Source organism: Dasypus novemcinctus, chromosome 10, assembly GCF_030445035.2.
Source record: "Dasypus novemcinctus isolate mDasNov1 chromosome 10, mDasNov1.1.hap2, whole genome shotgun sequence".
Lineage (NCBI taxonomy): Eukaryota > Metazoa > Chordata > Mammalia > Cingulata > Dasypodidae > Dasypus > Dasypus novemcinctus.
The window spans coordinates 90,057,529-90,081,070 of NC_080682.1; the positions used below are offsets into that span (position 1 = coordinate 90,057,529).

The window sequence follows — 23,542 nt, forward strand, 5'->3', positions numbered from 1 at the left end:
AGTAATTGTCTTTACCTTATATATATAGTCCAGGGTATGAAGACTTTCACGGTTCAACGCCTAACCTTCCTGGAATGAGGGTCCAATAGTGAGTCCCTGATACTAATGACTATGCTTGTGAGCTTATACACCTGAAATAAAAACAAGGTCTAGAGAAGCACTGTGCCTAAGGGTTCCCTCCTGACAGCCTCCATGTTACTCAAATGTGGCCAGTCTCAAAGCCAAACTCAGCATATAAATGCACTGCCTTCCCCCCAGCATGAGACATGACAGCCGGGGATGAGCCTCCCTGGTGCCGAGGGATCACTACCAAGTACCAGCTGATGACGTAACTAGAAAATGACCTTGAATAAAAGGTGCAATGCGGACCAGCAGAATTTCCCTGTCTACATATAATGACAGGAGTTAAAAATGCTATTTGACCTAAATTAAGGGGGAAATAGAAAGGACAAATGAGTTTATATGGCTATGAGTCTTTAAAAAAGAGTCTGGAGGCTGTCAGAAGGATTGTCCTTATGCACTCCTGAGCAGAGTCTCAGAGACAGATAAAGTAGATACAACCCCAGGTATTGGTTCTTTTGAGGGCTAAAGAGACCCACAGGTTTTATGGTCATGGCAGATGGAGTTCACTGCCATGTCAGTTGGCCCTTCTTTGGAGTTGGTGGAGCTGGACTCAGATGTGACCTCTTTTCACAAGCCTTCCCTGTTACTTTACTGGAATTGTAGTTGATGCTGGGGTTTAAGATATATCTGGGGATCTGAGTCCCTGGACTGACAATATGATAGCCAGGCCCTGAGCCTCAACACACTTCAGCTCCTATAGTCTGATTTATTGGACTTACCCCACTCAGCTAACATGGAGTTGAAGAATGTCAACCACCACACCATGGAGCCTAGAGTGCCTACAACTGAAAGCAGGAGGATTGCATCCAGTATCCATGTGAAATCTAAGCCCCTTCGACATAGATGTGGAATGGACACAACCAATCCAAGGTCCACAGGAAGGAGGAATACAGTAAGGATTAGAGTGGACTTACTGATATTCTATTCATGAACTATTGTGGTTAGTAATCGAGAAAACATGGCATTGGTATGGAAAAAGTGGCCATGGTGGCTGCTAGGGGTAGGGAGTGGGAGGAAGAGATGAGATGTGGAGGCATTTTCGGGACTTGAGTTGTCCTGGGTGGTGCGGCAGGGACAATTATCGGACATTGTAGATCCTCCCATGGCACACTGGATGGAACGTGGGAGAGTATGGGCTATGATGTGGACCATTGACCATGAGGTGCAGCAATGCCCAGAGATGTACTCACCAAATGCAATTGGTGTGTCATGATGATGGGGGAGAGTGCGGCTGTAGGGGAGTGGTGGTGTGGGGGCGGTGGGGGTGAATGGGGACCTCATATTTTTTTAATGTAGTATTTTTTAAAAATGAATAAAAAATAAAAAAATAAAATAAAATAAAAAACACCTAACCTTCCTATCCCATCTTAGGTTGAGTTACAAAGATCATAAAGGTACTCTTGTTATCTTGAAGAACATTTTCAAGTTTGCCTCCTATATTCTTGCTCAAGCTAATTCTCTGTCGTTGCAGTTAATTTGCCTTTTAACCCCTTTTTGTTTACTTGTCCAACACTTAATTGTCAACACAGTCTTCATTTGCACTGCCTTATTGGTTTACCAATCTGGCTTTACATAGGGATATTTTCTTTTGACTTTAAACTCCATGACTGTTTGCCAGCCTAAATCCCACGTCAACAAATCTACAGGCATGCACACATTTTAGAATACCAGCTAATATCCATATCCTAGATTCTTCAGTTTCCTGTGAGGAAGAAAAAAATCAATGATTATTTTCCCCATGAAGCCCAAATACTGAGGACAGTTTTTGGGTGTGTTGAGTCCCAAACTACAGTTATAGACAATTCAACAAATGCTGAAGGAGCTATTTGCTCAGACAAGGCTTGTGACCTCACTTTCCAGCAAATGTCTTTGCTACCTCACACACTTCCTCTCACCAGAGAGAAATTCTAACTATAGAAAACTAGAATTTAGAAGCGACATCCCTACATCAGAATTCTTTGGTCAGTAACACCTGTGACACCAACATACTGTAGCTGTTCCCCCCCCCCCCCTCAGATATGCGCTCCATTCTTCTGCAGGTTCAATTTTTTGCCAGTGTGATGGTTAATTTCATGTGTCAATAGGCTAGGTTATGGTGTCCAGTTGTTTGTTTAAGCACTGACCTGATTGTTAATATGAGAGTATTTTTTTAGATAAGGATTTGTATCTATAATCGTTGATTACTTCTGCAATCAGTTTATGGCATCTATTACCAACAAAGAAGATTGCATTCAATAATGTAGGTAATCTCATCCAAGCAGTGGAAGATCCTAAAAGCCAGAATTGAAGACTTCAGAGGTTAGAATTTCTGTCTTTACTTCAACACTGGTCTTACCAGAATTTCCAACCAGAGACAACTTCCCCTGGAGAGTTTGGACTAAGGATTTCAGTACCACCTTTATTGGAATTTCCAGCTGGAGTTTGGACTTGCTAGCCCCTGCCCCTGCCAGTCATGCAAACCAATCTCTTTGACTTTCTGTCTCTCTTGTGTCTGTCTCTCTCTTCTCTCTCACTATTTCTCTGGGGGACCTTGATTAATATAGCCAGTATCCTGTAAGTTTTCTTCTTTCGAAAGTGGAATAGAATGGCTGACATTTGAAACACAGTCTCAGAAAGTGGAGATTGTCCTTTGGGTTGATTTTGCTTTTTAGTCTCTTCTAACTATATTTTGAACCCACCTTATGACAGAAGCACCCTCATTGACCTACCTGTAGCTCTCCATTGCAATTCACCAGGCACACTACCCTTTCCTTAGGAGAAAATCCATTTTTGCCCCTTTTCCACCTTCAACTAAAGGTCTAGTTATAGATATTAAGTGAGGATAACCCCACACTTTATTGGTATTACAGTACCAATTCCCGTTCATGGCTGCAGGGATCTGTGAGCCCTGGAGACATAGCTGGGTGCCTTTACAGTCCTACCTGTTTCCACCTATGACGTTCCATTTCTCCTGGCAGAAGCCCTGTAATACAAATATATTCCATACCATTCAGTACTTCATTTGCCAGCCTTACATATATCCACTAGTGGTATGTCATCAAGCCATCAGGAGGGATTCTTGTGTTATAAGGAAAATAGCAAAACCCTCCTTTCATGAAGTAGGAAGAGTGTAGGTATGCTTCCTCACGCCTGAAAGTAGGGTAAACTTGGGAGTTCTTTTCACACTTCATGACATTTTCTTCCTGTACCCACAAACAATGTGCTTGTGGTTGAGAGGTGGCATTAGCCAGGGAAATGGCATGACCCAGATGTACCTGAAACTTGCCGTACTGACTTCTGGCTGCTCCAGCCCCAATCCTCATTGGCTGTTGTGAATATCCAATGCTGTGTATTTCATGATATGTTACCCTTTCTGGATCAAATAATTCCCACATGGAAGAATAAATCTGTGTAGTAATAGCCTCATTATGCACATGTAATGAGTACTGTTTTCAAATTATGTGAACTAGCATGTCCTCTATAAGGAAATAGACCTTTGGAAAATTGGCATCCTACTTTCATTGGGCCTTCCATTATTTCTAAATGTTGGGGAATGCAGGAAAGTTGAACTTGGCAACTTAAAAATGCAGTTCTGTTAGCTCAAAGTCTAATACTGTGCTTTAAAATGTGTGAATAAATATATTGTTACTAATGTCTAAAGTATTAAGCAGCATTTTTGGATTAATAGATGGTTTGTTGTAACAAAATTGATATATCATACATGGCATATGAGAAGGAAAAGAAGCAAAACAGAAATACTTGAGTAATTACAGGATAAAAAATGACATTGCAAAGCTTATTGAGACTATTTAACTTCAACTCTTGCCTTTCAAAGATCTTGCTTCCTTAGTCATTTAAGTGTTCAAACCCACCTCCCTGCTAACTTGCCTACTGCTATAAATAATTTTGTACCCTTCAGCTCTCAATATTATACTCTTTGCTCTATCAAAGGGAATCAGGACACTGTGATGATTAGGTAATACTGAACATTTGGACAGGAAAAATTTAAGATATATGGGTGTTTGGAGAAATAATGATGCAACCCAAGATCATGGAGTTATCTGAGTATTTGTTTCCCATGGTGGGTTAGTGGGAAGCAAAGACAGTGTGGCTATTAAAACAATGGTTATCTCCTGTCAGAAAGTTGCCACTGTAAATGAGGATGATTCTACAAAACAGTCTCACCATGAGGCATGCTGAAGAGAATTATGCACTAATGAACTTACAAAATTACTTACAGAAGCAATGGTTGAAATTGATTAGCTCATGACATTCATACCACAAACTTCTGGTCAATAGTCAAGAAACCAATTTTAACACTTTTGTCCTACTAACATTCATATCTGCTAAATGATATACTGAAAATTCAGAAAGTAGTCAATGTTTGTCCCAAAGATATTGGGTTGTGCCAGTTGTTTCATGTGTATCATAGTAGAGAAATGGTCTGTAGAGGTCTACAAGGCCTTTTTATAGCATCAATCATATACACACTATTTTAGTTCCCTAGCTGCTAAAATAAATTCCAAACAACAGATTGGTTTAAGGACAGGAATTTATTGATTCACAGTTTCATAGGCTAGAAGGCTTGTTTCCTCCAGTAGTGGGTATCTTCTGTAATCGTGGGATTCCTTGGCTTCTCTGTCACAAGGCAATGTACATGATGGCATTTTCTCCTATCTCTTCTGGTTCCACTAACTTCTAGCTTCTGGCTGCCCCTGGAGCTTCCTTCTTTTTTCCAATTTTCTTTAATGTAGAACTTCAGTCGTATTGGATTAAGGCCCATCCTCATTCACTTTGGGCATGCCTTAACTAATAACTTCTTCAAAGGTCCTGCTCACAAATGGATTCATACTCACAAGACAAGGTGTTGGGACCTTAATATGCCTTTGGTGGAGGATGTGATCCAATTCCCAATATAACAAATATAGATGTATAAAAAAGGTTTGCACCAGACTTTTCAAAACTAAGAATGGCATGCAATCCTCTTTTTACAACTAAGGAAGTCACTACCAGGTTCTAAGTTTAAGGTAACAAAGGTGCAAATTTTCAGAAAATTATAACCAAGATGGCTGTGGTATTCCCTTAAAATTTATGGTGTTTCACATGCCTACTTTTGTAACAAATAATGGATGCTATAAATTAGTGCAACTCAAAGTGTGATTTGTCACCAATTACTTATCTATGAATCACTTGGTACATGTCTATGAATAGTTAAGTACAGAAACTTCTACAGCAGTTTGGCAAAGTAAGTTTATTATGCTGCATCCAAAAAAAATAATTGGGGACTTTTATTTTCTATGCTTTTTTCTATTTTCAAATTAATTTTCTAGGTATTAATTGTTTTGAAAACTATCAGTCCATAATGGATGGGGAAGTGAAAAATAAAAGATCTCATCCTGAGCTACAGATATATTGAGGAGCAGTGTTATAACAATAGCAGTTACTCTTAGACATGCTACTGCCTCAAGCCCATTCAAAAGCACATTTTATTACTTTCAATTTGCTTGCCATTAATTAAAAGAGAAGTTACTGCACATAATTAGATTGATATTAAAAGTGGTCATGGATCTCTTTGAATTATACAAAAACTATGTAATTGACCCTCCAGATGAAACTGGTGGTACTATCAGGATAATAAAATATACATAGTGATAATTATTTTTAAATGGAAACACCAGCCTCTGATTGAAGGTCAGATGATCAATGACTGTGTAACAGGGACAAGAGCCAAGTATAGCATGTAGGAAATTACCAAGCTGCTGACATCACTACATTCTGGTAACTACTCATTTTTTTTTTTTTAGAGCAAATAGTTTCTCAATTTTTAAAGGATGTAATATTTATGCCACAGGTGATATGACTGTTACTTTTATATTAAATCAACCCAATTGATACTGATTTCCATAGCATAGTTTTTCATTGGTTAAATGAATATTTAATTTATTCACTAAGTATTTATTGAGCACTCTTCTAGGTGCTGAATACATATACAAAACAAGGTTCAAAATTCCTATTCCCTTAAAGCTTACGTTTTTTTGTCTTTATTTATTTTTTTAATCTTACATTCAAAAAATATGAGGCCCCCGTATACCCCCCACCACCCTCACCCCACTCCATCATAAGACATTCATTGCATTTGGTGAATACATCTCTGAGCACCGCTGCACCTCATGGTCAATGGTCCACATCCTAGCCCACACTCTCCCACAGTCCACCCAGTGGACCATGGGAGGACATACAATGTCCGGTAACATTTCCTGCAGCACCACCCAGGACAACTCCAAGTCCTGAAAATGCCCCCACATCACATCTCTTCCTCCCACTCCCTACCCCCAGCAGCCACCATGGCCACTTTCTCCACACCAATGCCACATTTTCTTCGATTACTAATCACAATAATTCATGAACAGAATATCAGTAAGTCCACTCTAATCCATACTCTATTCCTCCATCCCGTGGACCTCAGAATGGTTGTGTCCACTCCACATCTATATCAAGAGGGGGCTTAGATTCCACATGGATGTTGGATGCAATTCTCCTGCTTTCGGTTGTAGGCACTCTTAGCTCCCTGGTGTGGTGGTTGACCTTCTTCATCTCCGTGTTAGCTGAGTGGGGTAAGTCCAATAAACCAGAGTGTAGGAGTTGCAAGTCTGTTGAGGCTCAGGGCCTGGCTATCACATGGTCAGTCCAGAGATTCAGGTCCCCGGGGTATACATTAAACCCCAGCACCAACTACAGTTCCGGTAAAAGTAACAGGAGAGACTGTGGACAAATATCACATCTGAGTCCAGCTCCAACACACAGAAACACGAACTCCAAAATAGGGCCAACTTACATGGCACTGAATTCCATCTGCCATGATCATAGAACCTGGCAGATGGAGTAAAGCTTACATTTTAGAAGAAGGTGGTGAAAAAAAAAAAAAAAGATGTAAAACACATTATATCTGATAGTAATAAATGCTATGAGAAAACAGAAGGAAGGAAGGGTCAAAGGGAGCAGGGGTAGCTTGCAATTCAAAACTAGTGGTCTGAAAAGTCATCACTGAGAAGGTGATGTTCTCTGAAATGACATCTTACATATCAGAGAATTAACATTTGTGCTGAGAGTAGGTGGTTGAGAAGAAAACACCAGCAAAGGAGAGATTTGGTAGGAGAAGATTCAGGTAGAGAGCAGAGAGTGTTCAAATATCTTGGGATGAGAATAAGTCTTTTGGGATCAGAATACAAAATTATTTATGATTTTGGAAAATGATGAGTGACAGGGACAGCTATGAGAAATGTGATTGCAGAAGCAGGCAAAGCCAGATACAGCAGGACCTTGGAAATCCTGAAAGGTGTTTTATTTTATTTCATTTTCATTAGAAACCCATTCTGATATTATGTTTTTTAAAATTCATCGTGAGTGTTGCATGGAGGAATGGATTGTAAGAAGGCACATGTTAGAGAAAAACAAAGCTCACTAAGACAGAGACTGGCACAATTGCAGGCAGGAAGTTTATTAGGACGTTCTCCCAACGGAGAGGGTCTGAAGAATAGACTTCATCCGCCCCCCTCTCCCCACCAGCATGGTGGGGGTCTGAAGAGAGACTTCAGCCAGTCCCTGGAGGGTGTGGGTATGACTTTATACAGTACATCAATAGGAGGGGAAATGGAGCACAGCCTTGGGTCAAATGGCCAGGATAAGTGGGCTAGGAGGTCTTAGAATGTGGCAGGGGTTGGTGGAGCCTGGAGTAAAGGCCCATATTTGCCCTTATCTGCTCCTCTTTGTTTATTCTTGGGAGGGGATGGGCTGCCTCCTAGCTCTCCATAGGCAGCTTGCTCAATGTATCTGAATGGAGTCACAGCTTATGACCTGTTAATTATTGCAAACCTTGTAAGGGGAAAATTCTAACAACAAGCATGGAAAAAAGAAGAGCAGTCAGCAAACTCTAGTGCAGTGGTCTAGGTGAGACAGGATGGTTTGAATGAGAGTTGCAGCAATGGAGATAAAGAGGTAATGGTGAGGCCTATGGGAGAATAGGCGCACAAGATGAAGCAAGAGAGCAATGAAATATCCCTGCCAAGTCTTTGGCTGGAGTATTGCAGTGGAGGATGGTTCCACTTACTGGACTGGGGAAGATACAAAAAAGGGGAATTGGCTGGCAATAACAAGAATTCTCTTTGGTCTTGTTTATATCATCATGTGTTATGTGTTGGCAGAGTTCTCCTACCCCTGTTCTGTATTTGAAACACCTACAATAAAACCTCTGTTTAAATAGTCATGACATCCTGCTCTGCATCATATACATCTAGGTATTTTTTTTCCATTAGCAGAAGACAAATCATTTTGGGTACAAATGGAGAAAAGGGCTCTTAGTTTGGGGACATTATCCACATGATGCAGGATTTCCTTATGTCAACTGCATTTTGCTTATTATCATTACTTTAAAAATTCTGATGAAGAGCTTGGAGACCTCAGAGATCCATTGACATTGGTTTGAGAAAGATCAGTGTACTTCCTGACGTCAGGTGAGAGTTAGGTAATTCAGTCAGTGATTACAGTAAGAAATGCCCCAGGGCATCTCACAATGCAGAAAGGTTAAAAAAGTTAACAGCATTGATTGCTCCAGGGAGTGCCCTGTTTACTAGTAGGGCCTCAGGTTGATAGACTTCCCTCCAGGAAAATCCTCAAGACTGTTTCCCTTGGTGAATTCAGGATTGTGTCCTTTAATAAAATATGTTCAAGGGGTTGGAATAGAGTGAGACTCATAGCCCACGTGCCATCCCAACCTTCAGGAAACTTGTTAAAGTGCAGTGGAAGTTTCCTACTAGGATATGCAATAGCAGTTTGCAGAACTCACCCCTTTCTTGATTCATTTTAAGTCCTCATCCCTGACCCACTGCCTCTGCTTGCTTCATGCCAGTCCTCCAGGTGAGAATGGGTAGGGTGCTGAGGGATTTACTCCTTTTAGAGACTGAGACCATGCTTCTGTTCTAGGTATGGGTTTGCCTTTCATCCTCCCATCCTACTCTCTTCCATCAGGCTTCTAGACAGAACTTCTGCTCTTCTGTTTCTGCTGCTTGTCCTGGATCCTAGGTTCTGAAATCCTGTCTCCCTAGCTCCTCTGGAGAGGATGCAGCTATTGAGCAAGGAGTCCAGAATGACCTGTGGACACCCCCTACCTTTCCCTTTTCATCAACAGCTAATCAGCCAGATTCTCCTCTGTTCCTTGCTGTCTCCCCTTTCAGGGCTTCCTTCCTTATTTCATTATATTTTTATTTTATTTCTTTTTTAACAAATCAAGTTTATTGACACATACTAAAAAAGCATACAGTTCATCCAAAGTGTACAATCAGTGGTATTTGGTGTGATCACATAGTTGTACATTCATAAATTCAGTCATTATTAGAGCATTTTCATTATTTCAATAATCATAATAGTAATAAAAAACAAGAAACAGGCAAACAAATAAACAAGAAAATTCTTCACCTCTTCATCTCTCTCTGCTTCCCCTGATGTACATAACTGCTATTTCTGGCTATTCTTGCACAATTCTTTATTTATTAAGCAGTTTTATTGAGATATATTCACATACAATATGATCTATTTAGTGTATAGTCGATGGTTTTTATTATAATCACAATGCTGTGTAGTCATCATCATAAAAGATTTTAGAATTATTTCATTCTTCCAAAAAGAAACTCCACACCCTTAGCATGCCTCCTCTTGCCCTCCATCACCACTAAAAACAACCCAGCAAAGCAATCAATCTCAGTGGATAAGTTCCTTGTCATAGGTTATCAGTCATGGGTGCCTGATAACCTGGCAGATCACCCTCTGAATCCCTTCTCTCACTAATTTAACTTTTGCTAATCCCTTACTATGTGCCAAGTGATACTGTATTACAGATGATAGAGAGGCATGGTACGTGATTCACTACCTTGAAGAGATAGCCAAAGCAAGGGAGACAAACATTTGAGCAAATAATCAAAAGGCAATATAATCATTGAATGAAAGGTGGATGTAGAAATGTTTTTATGGAGATTATGAAGATAACAATCAACTCTAACTCATAGCCTAAGAAAAGAACTTTAAGAAGTGAATATTTTAAAGCTGATTATAAGTAAAATTAGGGAGATCAGATTATCCCTACGATGAAATGTGAAGTTTTAGGAGAATTGCAGAGTATTTTTCTTTCAGCACAAGTCTAGGGTAAATGTGAGGGAAGGGGCAAGAATTAAAATGTTGTGTATGTTGACAGAAGACAACTCACATAAAAAATTGAAAATAAATTTTAAAATGGTATGGAATTGAGTCAAGGATTCACAATTATGTAGAAATACCATTTGCATCTTTGTGATTTGTTTTTCCACAAGGTGTGAAGGCAATCAGAAGAAGAAATCTGAAATATCAATTTGGCCTTAAGGTTTAGAGGACATGGTAAAATGTATTAAAAATCAAGAAGAAAAACAATAAGGTATAATACCATTCATTTACAGAATGGAAAAATTTTAAGAAATATTTATAGTTAAATTATGCCAATTACCATTGTTTCTAAAGGAGATGAGGAATAAGAAAAAATCATTGCTTTGATAAAAGTTTCGTATCAATTACAATCATGGAAATTAAAATGAGATGGAAAGGATTTAAGGAGTCAATAGCATGATAAAACATAGAAGCAATAAGTGCTGAACATTTACTTGTTGAATTTTGTAAAAAAACATGAACAAAAATTCAGTGAAAGATACAAGGAATAGTAGATCAATGGAGTATCATGCTATCTTTCTTGGTAAAATAAGAAATATTACAATATTCGAAAGTGGAATCAAAGAGTTAAAAGCAAAGTCACGAAAAACAGTAAACAAAATCATATTTCTAGAAAGGCAACTAGTAACTCTGTTAGTGTACAACAAAATGAAAGTCCGCTTGATTTGACTCTTCACCTCTCTACCACACTAATTTATTATTTCAACATTATTGTGTTTAGAGAAAGAGGCAAGAGGTGTAATGATTAAGAAAATGGGGCTTCCAATACCAGCTACTGAACCTTGGGAAATTTCGTTTCTCACCCTAGACTCAGTTTCATTACCTACATGAAGTGGGGCAGGTGATATCACCTAAGAGAGTGAGATCATTCTGAAGGTTAAATGAAATAATAATTATAAAGACCTTAGTGCAGGGCCTTTCAGTAATTAGCAGCTTTAAGAAAGGACATTTATGATGTTCCAGAGTATAAAGTTGGAGGAGAGGGAGTGGCACAAAATAATGGTGAAGTAAGCAGGGGCCAGATTACAAAGGATCTAGAGAAAGATTATAAAGAAGCTGAAATTTTGAAGTCCTGTAGGTGAAAGTTGATTCAAATAGTGAACAACTGTTGTGGCTTGGCTACCAAAGGTATTAAAATAGACCCAAAGATTGACTTCATTAGGAACCTTGTCTAAATCACACTCTCAGGTTTACCAACATTTAAATCATTGAAAATGTACTAGATGGGAAGCTGGTGTAGCTCGGTGGTTGAGTGCTTTGTTCCCATGTACAAGGTCCTGGGTTCAATCCCTAGTACCTCCTAAAAAATAAATTTTGAAAAGTGCCCTAAGTTTAGCAAATTTCTTAACTCTGATCATTCTGTCTGTAATTATGTAAGAAATATTTTTTTCCTTAGCTTGGCAATAGGATGAAACCTAACTCAAATCCTGTCTTAGATACATGCTCGGCTAATGATGATTGATAAGATGCTTAATGTTTGTGAACATCAGTTTCCTTGCTTGCAAAGGGAGTGTTAATGGTAGTGACCTCATAGGGTTGGTATGGGGATTATGTGTATTAGCATAGGTAAAGTGACTAACATTTTACCTTTCAGTGAATGATATTAGTGGGAAATGAGAAGTATTAGCAATAGAGCTGTAATTGTCATCATCAAATTCTATCTGCTTCTATCAAAGAAAGCTGTAATTAGTATCCTAAGATCCTGCGTTACCATGAATTCTTCTCATGATCCATTTAACCACATTTCTCCCTCTCACCCTTCCGTCCTCAGACTTAGCTCTACCTCCAGATTACCTTACTGTTTTAAGAAAGAAAGGGAGGGAAAGAGGGAAAGTGATTATTGGTCAAATTAATTTTATTAAAAGCATTCTCTATGCTATACACTGTAGGGATAGAGAAATAAAGAAGGTAAAACACTACCCAGACAAAAAGTTTATTTTTTCTTTTCTGATTATAAAAGTAAGATGATATACTTGTTATAGAGCATTGAAAAACGATAAAAGCCACACAAAAGTGAAATTACTTGTAGGAAAGCAGATGCAGCTCAGTGGTTGAGCACCTGCTTCCCAAATACAATGTCCTGGATTTAATCTCCGGTACCTCCTAAGAAAAAGAAACAAAAAGGCACTTGTAATCATGCAACTCAGAATAAAACACACATGCAAACCTTGGGGAAAAATTACAAAACAAGAATTATTGTGTAAAATATTTTTGTAATCCATTTTCTAGCTTCAATATTTTGCAAATGTTTTTGATATCATAAAATATTTTACATTTTTTGGGTAGCTGCATAGTTTTCCATCATTTGGATAATTTGTGCTTATTTTCCTAAAGATATCTGATTTTTCAAAGCTTTAGCATTATAATTAATACTATAATAAAGATTCTCACAGATTCATTGCACAGATATTTTTATTTTTGTAGAATAATTAGACCGAATTTGCTCTATCAAAGTACATCACTGATTTAAGGCATTTTCTATTTACTGACAAATTATCCCTCATGCAGGTTTTAATAATTTATATTTTCCAACAGTAAAAGAGTACCTAATTTCACATAATCTCATGGCCACTGGGTATTAGAAAATTTTTTAAATTGAGGCAATTTGATGAGCAAAAAAGGCATCTAATTTTAATTTGCCTTTAATTTTATTGAAACTTAAATTTATTTATTATGAATTAGAAATTCATGTTGTTTAAACTTGTCTTTCATTATTTACCATTTTTTTCTTGCTTATTTTTTATTATACTCTCTATAATAAAGCCATTAATCCTTGATCTGTTACTTATGTTGCAGTAATTTTTCAATGTTGTTTACCTTTTGATTTTATTTAAGAAGTTTGTGACTAGAAAGAGATTTAAAATATTTTCGCAATCAAATATATCAACATTTTCTTTTATAGGTTGTACTTTTGTTGTCAGGCTCAGAAAACTCTTCTACCATAGGTGTTCACCTTGCTTTTAAATGTTTAAGCTTAGATATCTCTGTGTGTATCTGTCTGGTACAGACATAATCCTTAATCTCTTTGGAATGTTTTCTCTTGGATGAATGATGTGGACAAATTTCATTTGTTTGTCAACTACTTAATTTCCTAACATGATTTGTTGAATAATGTTGACTTTCTTGGCTTAAAGGAACTGTTCATTTCATCTTTTGCCAATTCTAATTCTCTTCTAATGATTTGTTTTCTAATTTTGCACTTCTCGAACATTATCTTCATTGTTCTAGTTAACATTACCAAATTTCATGATATATCTAAAAATCAGATAGTAGAAATATACCTTGAATAAAATTCTTACTTATTTTCATTTATTTTTAATATTTTATATATGTTTTTTACTTTGAAAATACATATAGGCTAAACATTTAAATGAATGAAATAGTAGATGAGGAATATTGAAATAGATGTGGCTTCCCTCAGTCACTTTCCCTGTTCTCAGGAGACTCCCACTTCCTAGGGGTAATCACTATAACAACTTGTTTTCTGTGGATCTGTATACTAGGTACACAAACTATTCTGTTATTGCACAATAGTAGATTTCCTAAGAATCCTTACACATTTATTTTTATTCTTTAACTTTTTAATTGTAGACTTATTCGGCAATGTTCTTTCAGACATTTAATAAGAAATTTTAAAAATATATGTTGTTATAATAAGCAAACTCACTAACTAATTGTTCAACTGATCAAAATTAATTAATACATTTTGAACTTCGTTGTTATGTACTTGGGATTATACTGTCATATTTGCTCTACTTTTAAATATGTTTGAATATTTCCATAGTAAAAGAGTTTCAAATGAGAAAGAATAACCTAGAGAAGGCTAACCCATATGTAGCTTTGTCCATTCCTCATATTTAGAAGCCTCTCATTCTCGCCTAAGTCGCTGAGCTTTGATTTTGCAATTTTACAAGCCACGCAGTTCCAATCTCAAATGATGGAGAAAGAGTGAATAAATGCATTGGTTAGAAATAAATAATGAGAATAATCATCCCCCTCTTTTCAACACAGTAATCCTTTGTTCCTATGGTTTGTCCATAACAACTATTTTCCTAAGCATGCCACTACTTCCAGTTAATGATCTAATTATAATATAATAACATTAGCTTGCCTTAATTACTGTCCTAAGTATTTTAACTGTTTTACATATATTTACGCTTTAAATACATTCCATAATATATGCACTATCCATATGTCCACTTTACAGAAGAGGAAATGTAGGCAGAAAAGCTAAGTAATCTTCAGATAGCAACTAGCAGAGCCAAACTCAAACTTGGCAAGTTACCTCAGAGCCCCCAGTGCTCACTGGTGAGCTCTGCTGCCTCCTCTTACAACCAAGAACAGTCTATGATCAATGGACTCTCACTGCAAGGGAAATGCCTGTAGAAATACACATACACAAATATACACTTAAACACAAATACACACATCCATCCACATCCCACTAAAAAGATTTAAATAATGTATCATATATAAGATCTGATGGTTTGCTTTGCACCTACTAACATGCCATCTTGTCATGTAATCACACCTGTAATCCCCTGCCCTGATACATCAAAAAAAAATCTGGCAATTATTTTGAAAACATTTTGCAGATTTATTTTACTGATATTTCAATTTTCTTTATAGCAACATGCACTGCATAGAAATCTGATATTTTTAAGTTGTATAGTTTGTTAGTTTTTTAAAATTTATTTCTATTTTGGGTGTGTGTGTGTTTAGGAAATAGTTTACCATCTACAAATTAAATCGATGATAGAAACATACATAGAGAGATGATAAATAGATAAGCTAGATTCATAGAAAACATATTTTTAAAATTAGGTAATTAATGCATTTTGGGATTAATGAAAGCTTAAACTTATAATACATGTATATATAAATATGCCTATATACATGCATATGTAATTTTCTATAGTAAAAAAGCAAATGACCCATACTTTTTGTTAAGTAGTATTTGGTTATATCACTGATTTTAAGATGATACATTTATCATATGTTGACATATCAAGCATATTAGGAAATGTGTCAGTTCTATAATATATTTATTGCTCAAATGTTTTTATATCGCTCAGATATCCTAGGGAAAATTCACAATGTAGTTTATATCTGCTAGGATATATATCATCTTCTCCAACATTTTTTTTCCATAACTTAATAAATACCATACTGTTGCTCAACAAAATAAAATTTAGAATTAACTTGTTAAATTCCCTTATAAAAATCCTCTAAGGTTGAATCCAGTGAGTTTATAGATTCATTCGGGCAAAATTAACATCTTTATAGGACGGAGTAGTCTTATTCCTAGAATTAATATGTCTGTTTATTCAGACATCATGTTCCATAGTTTCCTTCAAACAGTTCTCGAATGTTTCATCGGAGCACACCTCATGAAGTTTAGCCACCTTTCCTTTTGTCAAGGAATATTTCTGTTAAAATTTCTATTTGTTTCTTTTTGTTATACAGAAACGAAAAGATACTCAATTACTCATCTTGTATCAGACCACATTTCTTATCACTTATCATATGCTGCAATTGACTAATTTTTTTAGATATACAATGAAATTATCAGCTAACAGTTTGTCAGTTTTTTCAATATTTATTGCTTTAATTCTTTGTTTTCCTTTGGACAAGACTCCCTAAAATTTGACAAATAACTGTCAAAATATGCCTTACATTTATTTTTTGTGTATTGATACCATGGCCATAGTGGATTAGTCAGAAAACACTAAAATGGACAAAGCCTCTGGGATTGTCTCCAAGAAGAGAATTGAGGAACAGGCAATTGTATGAAAATCCAACCCTCTCTACAACCATTTTGGATGAAGGAAAAATTCTTCCAGGATAGAGAAAGAGTGAGAAGGCTTGGAGGAACCAGTTTAAGCATGTCTCTGAGACTTTGATTCAGCAACTGAATAATGAGAATAGAAATAGCTACCTTAAACGAACTTAAAGAGGATTTGAAATAATGAATGAACATAAAAACACTATCAATAAAGGTTGAAAATATGAGAGTGCCCAGTATATGATAATTTGTGACTTTATTAATATTATTGCCAAAGAACTCAATATGCACACAAACACAAAACTAATGTATATTTAGAGTTAGGGCATATTTTAAAATGCTACAGAGTGCAACTGCCAGTGAGGCAATTATTTTCACTGATGTTGCTCAGCACATTCTTCACGCTCAAATAAAAGAATTTGGACCAGGCCTAGGATCATGGACAATGGCATCTTCCTTAATCTTATTTTCCCAATTCCTCCTTAGAGTGATTCTTTTAGATTATTCTATAAGTATAATGAAAAACAATCACCCTTCATAAATGATGTAAGATAATGTGCAGCACAAACGTCTAGTTTCACAGCACCAGCAAAGCTACATAATAGGAGGATCATCGTTAATAGCACTGTCACCTTCTCAGAACCCTAAGAAATTAATAGTGTAGTAGAAGCATATTCAGTATGATTTCATAGAGATAGAGTCAAGGAGAGGGAAAATAAGAAATGGCTTTCAATTGTCATTTGAGCAAAAAGAAAACTCAGGATTTTGACCCATGGAATCTATTAAGAAATGGAAACCAAAAGTCCAATTTTGGATGCTGTTTAATAAAATACCTAAGTTGCTCAAATTTGCATAACCTGCCAATATGTGTTTTATTTCTTGGTGCTCGTCTATACACAGGAGTAAACCTTCATGGGAGAAGAAAACTTAACCTATGTGGCTGAATTTGTCTTCCTCGGCCTTTCACAGGATCCACAGACACAAGAGCTGCTCTTTGTCATTTTTCTGGCCATCTACCTGCTCACCGTGCTGGGAAACCTGCTTATCATTTTGCTCATTCACATCGACTCCAGGCTACACACACCCATGTACTTTTTCCTGAGAAACTTGTCCTTTGCTGATCTCTGTTTTTCTACAACAACAGTGCCCCAGGTGCTAGTCCACTTCCTGGTAAAAAGGAAAACCATTTCCTTTGCTGGATGCTCAATGCAGATAGTAGTTTTACTTATGGTTGGGTGTACAGAGTGTGCCCTGCTGGCGGTGATGTCCTATGACCGGTATGTGGCTGTCTGTAAGCCCCTGCGCTACTCTACCATCATGACACATTGGGTGTGTGTCCAGCTGGCCCTCGGGTCCTGGGCCAGTGGAGCATTTGTGTCTCTAGTGGATACCACATTCACACTGTGTCTGCCCTATCGAGGAAGCAATATCATTAACCATTTTTTCTGTGAACCTCCTGCCCTCCTGAAGCTGGCTTCAGCAGACACCTACAGCACAGAAATGGCCATCTTTGCCATGGGCGTGGTCATCCTCCTGGCTCCTGTCTCCCTCATCCTTGTCTCCTACTGGAACATCATCTCCACTGTGATCCGAATGCAGTCAGGGGAGGGGAGGCTCAAGGTCTTCTCCACCTGTGGCTCCCATCTCACTGTCGTTGTTCTCTTCTATGGCTCAGCAATATTTGCCTACATGAGACCAAACTCCAAGGTAATGAATGAAAGAGATAAGATGATCTCTGTGTTCTACTCAGCAGTGACTCCCATGCTGAACCCCATCATTTATAGTCTGAGGAACAAGGATGTCAAAGGGGCTCTCAGAAGAGTAACTACAAAATAGTCTTGTCAGAGGTGGTGATTTTTTTACTATGGTGACAATTTTAGGGCTGTAGAAGGAAGTGAGTTTCTAGGAAACTTTTCATATTTTCATCCCATTCTTACATTTTTCTTTTCCTTCTGTTTTCCCATGTTTCTACCAGATCAATTTAACAAATTTTCTATTCAAAACAAGGCAACTTGATTGAAAGAAAAAAAACTGGAAAGGATAGGAAGGAAGGAAGGAAGGAAGGAGGGAGGGAAGGAAAGAGGGAAGGAAGGAAGGAAGGAAAGAAAGAAGGAAGGAGGGAAGGAAAGAAAGAAGGGAAGAAGGAAGGGAGAGAGGAAGGAAAGGAGAAGAGCAAAATGCAGACCCTAATCTGTGAACCCATGCAAACTAATAAGTGCATTAAAACAAGTAGGCATAGAACTATACTTCAATAAACAAAGACACAAACAAAACTATCGCATATGCAGGAATATGTTCTGACAAATGAATTGTTTCCTTCCATCCTGCACTCATTCAACAAATATTTTTGAATGCTTATTATATATCCCAGTTACATTTCTAGGAGCTGAAGATATAGACATTAAAAAACAAAGTCTTTGTGGATTTATATTTCTAACATGGTATTAAATTTTAAATTTAATAATTTCTAAAATTTACATTTAAGGAATGACAGATGGCAGATCTTTCCAGAGTATGTGTAAATTAGGGGAAAATAGTGAAATATGAAGCTGCAATGTAAGACCAACTGTCTAGATTAAGAAATGCCTTAAGTAAAATGCTGAAGAATTGACCCAGAAAATGATTCTAAAAATGGTGAAGACTTGGAATTTGTAGGAAGGTGATCAAAAATGAGGATAAAGCTTAGAAAAGGAGCTCTGGGAGCCTGTTTTATGCCTTAATAGGCATTTTAACTTATAATGTAAACTAAAGGTTTTCAGAACATGAACTGCAATGGTTCCTTTTGAAAAATTATATTTCTCTTTTCAAGTTGGGGTGGGACAGTCAAGCTCAGGAATGTCCATTTGTAACAAGCCCCAGATGATTCTTGGGCATATTGAAAAATGTATACTATTAGGCAGTGGGACAGCTTTGACATAAATGAGTCATGTAATTATTTGCTCTATTAGATTGTATGCTCCATTGAGTAAGGAATGTTACTGCTAGTTGATCTCTTTATCACTACATGTGGTAAAGTGTCTAGCCATTGCCAACGCTCCAAAAATACCACTTTGAATGAACGAATAAAGCTGGAGTTCAGGAGAGAGTTATGGGCTGGAGAAATAGATTTAGAAGTTCTCTCCAAATAAATGCATGTGAAAATTTGACACACCCAAGGCTGTGTGCTAAAGGTTTAAACCAGAAAACCAAATGCATGTGCTAGAATTTTAAACGAGCTATATTAAAATGCAGCTGTGTGGCCCTACTGCAGCCCACAGTCTGGAGAAGATGGAGGTGTAATGGCACAAAAGAAAGTATAATTGATGCCTCGTCATCTCACCCAGCATAGTCATAAATTATCTTTTGAGTGGATACCACCATTTAACTCTTCCCTGTGTGAAACTTCAACCAGTGAAGCCTGTATCTCCATATGGTTTTCATGATAAGAGCTGCCCTCAGCTTCTCCAAATGCCTCCTGATGCCTCTGCCCTTTGTACCACATGATGTAATAGAAAAGCAGTATCTCCATATTGCTTGGATGAAAAGAGCTGCCCTCGGGTTCTCCAACTGGCATCCTGTATAGTTTATAACTGCCAATTCCCAGGGTCCACAGGAAAATCCTACTCTTCACTTGGACCCTTATTCTCTCTTTCCCCCTCCTCCAAAGACTTTTGCTAGCATCTAGGTTAGGTAAACCTCAGGCCCCTCTGCTGACCTCATTCTCCCCTCTTCCCTTTCTGTCACTTTGATCTAATAAACTGTCCTTTCATGCATTCTTGGCTGACTGGCTAACTGTGGTTGTGTGTCATCACCCAAAGAACTTCCACATTATATCCAAAAACTGGGAGTAATTATGTGTTTTATTAGAAGATATCTAGGTAATTCTGAAATGCACTCCTGGATGAGATGTGATATTGCAAAAAGAGAGTGGAAAAGAATCCAGGTCAGAGCCTTGGAAACCAAAATTACAAGGTGGATGGAGAACAGCCACAAGGAAGAGACTTTGTCACTACTGTGTCAGAAGTGACAATGGAATGGGAGTGGATGTGGCTTAAGCAGTTGAGTGCCTGCCTCCCATATGGGAGGTCCAGAGTTCAGGTCCTAGTGTCTCCTGAAAAAACAAAACAACAAGCAAAACAAAAGATAAAACCAACTCTGGGAAGCTGATGAGGCTCAGTGGTTGAGTGTTGTCTTCCCACATACAAGGTCCCAAGTTCAATCTCTGGTGCCCAGGACCTCAAAAAAACAACAAAAGAAGTGACAAAGGAAGAGGCTTTTTAGGAAGTATTGCTCAAATGTCCCAGAGTGTTACATATTGACAAAAAGGTCTCTGAGTTTGTCAGTTAGGTTCTTATATACCTTGGCAAGAACTATTGCAGCAGAACTATGAAGTTACATGATTATAAGCTTTTAGAAAGGCTACAGAATGTCTTCCTGAGGAAGTGACTTTTAAATTGAGACTTGGAGGATCTGAAAGAATAATCCATTAAAGATATGATGGGTGGTGAGAGACAGGAGGTAGAGAATAAGAAGGGGTATATAAATTTTTCTTTTTAAAATTGAGAGGCTTCCTCACCCTTAATGTACTAAAAACTTTTCTGCTATGTTATCTTCTAGTTTTAGTTCTAGTTTACTTTTTCTTAAGGGGACAGTAATTGCTGTAACACAGGAATGGGAAAACTTCTGTAATGGGCCAGAAAATAAATATTTTAGACTTTGTGTGCCATACTGTCTCTGTCACAACAACTCAACTCTGCCATTATAGTGGTAAAACAATCATAGAAAAAACAAAAATGAATATTTTCCAATAAAACTTTATTTGCAAAAATAAGTTGGTCAAATTTCCAGTGCACTTCTGTGGTACCTGAGGAGAAGGGCAAGGTAGGAGCCACTGTTCTGGTAGGCAAAGAAGGTTTCTCTTTTGGGCCATCCACCACTGGCCCCATGGCCACTGTTTAGAAGGATCCTGAGCTTGCCAAGCATCTTTTCTTGAAGGGGCCACCGTGGTCATCCTGAACATGCCCAAGGGGACAGAGTTTAGCATTGCCTACAACTCCTGGAAGGTAGGGCCCACATTTTGGGGTGTGAAGAGGGCCCCACCAGGCATCTACTTCCTCCATTGCAACTCCGTGGACAAGGCCAATCCCAGGGAGGGAGGCCCTCATATGGCCTTCTTCCTTAGTCCATAGCAGCAAGGACTGATGGTCCAGGGCTGGAATGTGGTCCAGGAAGAGGTAGACCTGTCCCCACCCCCAGAGGTTGAGGTGATGGCCATGAAGACCAACTTCCCAGGAAGTGAATCAGTTCCTGGGACCTTACTGATATGCCATGCTCAAGAAGTAGATTTTGCTCATGAGCTTCATCAGTAGGGCCATAAAGGAGAAGCTGCAACCTGAGAGCCAGCAGATCTGTGCCTTCTCAGATGTGCTGCCCAGGCTCTCCATGAAGAACACCAAGAAACTGGCAGGGCAGATTCTACCCTGCTGCAGTGCTGAGTACAAAAGCTACCTGAAGGACATGGCCCGACTGCCTGAGATGAAGCCCAGAGTTGGGATGGAGATCCACTTCTCAGAGTTGCCCTCACAGATGTTCTTGGATGGTGCCACACTGGCAGAAATAACCAGGCACGGTATGGACCTGAGCTATGGTTTGCAGATGGTGCTCAGCAAACAGTTCCCAAGCACCCCCAGGATGTGCTCAGTGAACTCTAGTTTGCTTTTGTATGCTTTTAGCTAGGGAATATGTTGGAGGCATTTCAGCACTGAGAGTGGTTCCTGAACTTCCTGTGCAGGTCAGGAGAAGCCATGGTGGAGCCCTGCCCCCTCTACAATCAGCCTCTTTTCCATCCTGTACCACTGGGCTTCTTTGTGGACATTGACTATCAGAACCACTTCTCACCAGCACCTTACATATTTTCTTTTCTCTGCCTGCAGGTTATAGTGGGTGCTACCCTGAGGCAGAAAGCCAAAAAGTTCCAAGTTCACCTGACCAAGAAGTTCAAGTGGGACTCTGATGCGGAGCCTGAGGACTGTGCCCCATGGTGTGGAGCACCCCAAACGTTCTGGCTCTCAGCTGTGGGGAGTCCCCTTCTCACATGGCTGCAATCTGGCCTCTCCATTCACCTCTTCCTGGGACCCAAGGAGAGGTCCCACAAGGTTCTGCACAACCGGAGCCACAATCCTTCCTTTGTCAACAAATAGTTTCTTCAGGTCAAAAGAGGATGTATCTATTTTGAAAGCACATTCCTGGATTTCTGTCAGCCTGTCCTTGGGCTCTTACAGAAGCTTCTGGAAGACATCTGTCTCAGCAGCAATCTAATTCCTTATGAATGAGAAGAAATTGAGTCAAAATCCCAAGAAAACGGATTGCTTATTCCATAGGATGGTTAGAAAGCAAAAAACTCTGGACTAGGCAGGGGTTCAGAGCTGTCAATTGGTGAACTTTTTGAAGTTAAACAGACTCATGGGAAGAAAGTCAGAATTTCTGCTTGTCTCTTATTGAATGGCAGTACATCACAGAAAATTCAGGGTCCCCAGATTGGGGAGGGGGTAACAAAGACAGTTGGATTGGATCTATTAAGTAGTTAGCTTTAGTGTTTTTTGACATCAAAATCCCATCTTCTGTTCAGAGGGCCCAATGGGTAATCTTCCAAGATTTTGTGGCCACTGGCCTCAGCTGCCTTGTGGATGCCATGCATCTCTCATCTATTGCATTCTGAAGCCTCAGATCCAGAACTGGGACTTGGCAAGCCTCGTGCATATCCCATGACTGTTTCAGATGACATGGAAATTTAACAGCAAAAACAAAGGTTCTTATCCTGGGCAGGCTTCTTAGGCCTTCTTGAAATTCTGTGCCATTACTTTGGGGCTCTGAATATTCCCAGCTCTGCTATTGAACTGTCAGCCATTGGAGACATAATGTTTCCAGTTTCCTGGAAGTCCTACTGTCATGCCTATCATGCTGTGCGGGCAGAGTGCCATCTCTAGACAGGCACACTGGCCCTGACCTCCCACTGTACTACAGGGTCCTTGTGCCATTCTTTTCTAAGACAAGGGCTCACACGAGGTTTTTGAAGGAGAATCACTGCTAGTTAAGATTTTGGTTACACACTTTTTCCTCGGAGATGGTTTTCTAAGAGCATAATGTACATTAAAGTCTTTGACTTGAGACTAAATTCCCAGGGGTGAGACTCTCTTGCAGGTAATCTGACTAATTCCCAGAGAAGCCAGGCTGCTAGCCAGACTCACATCTCCTCCCTTCTGAGTGTCCAGGAGACGCTGCCCAACTCACCACTCCAAGCTGATGCAGCCTCTGGAGTTGACTCATGTTACCAGTGTGGCAACCAAGGTAGGGAACACCCCAAAGAAGGAGTGAGGTCCTAAGTCTTTAAAATAGCCTGTAGTTTCACTTTGTGTGAATTTACTATTC

The 23,542-nt window shown here is 38.6% G+C and overlaps 1 protein-coding gene and 1 pseudogene across 1 annotated transcript; both read left to right on the plus strand.

The window, feature by feature from the left end:
- The first annotated feature begins 17,047 nt into the window (after positions 1 to 17,047).
- LOC101433354 (olfactory receptor 2D3-like) lies at positions 17,048 to 17,971 on the plus strand. The gene has a single exon (XM_004466937.1). It carries the CDS (start codon positions 17,048 to 17,050, stop codon positions 17,969 to 17,971), a length of 924 nt encoding a protein of 307 aa, XP_004466994.1.
- A 3,087-nt stretch (positions 17,972 to 21,058) lies between these two features.
- On the plus strand, positions 21,059 to 22,314 carry LOC101446433 (protein AAR2 homolog pseudogene; annotated as a pseudogene).
- Positions 22,315 to 23,542: the final 1,228 nt, after the last annotated feature.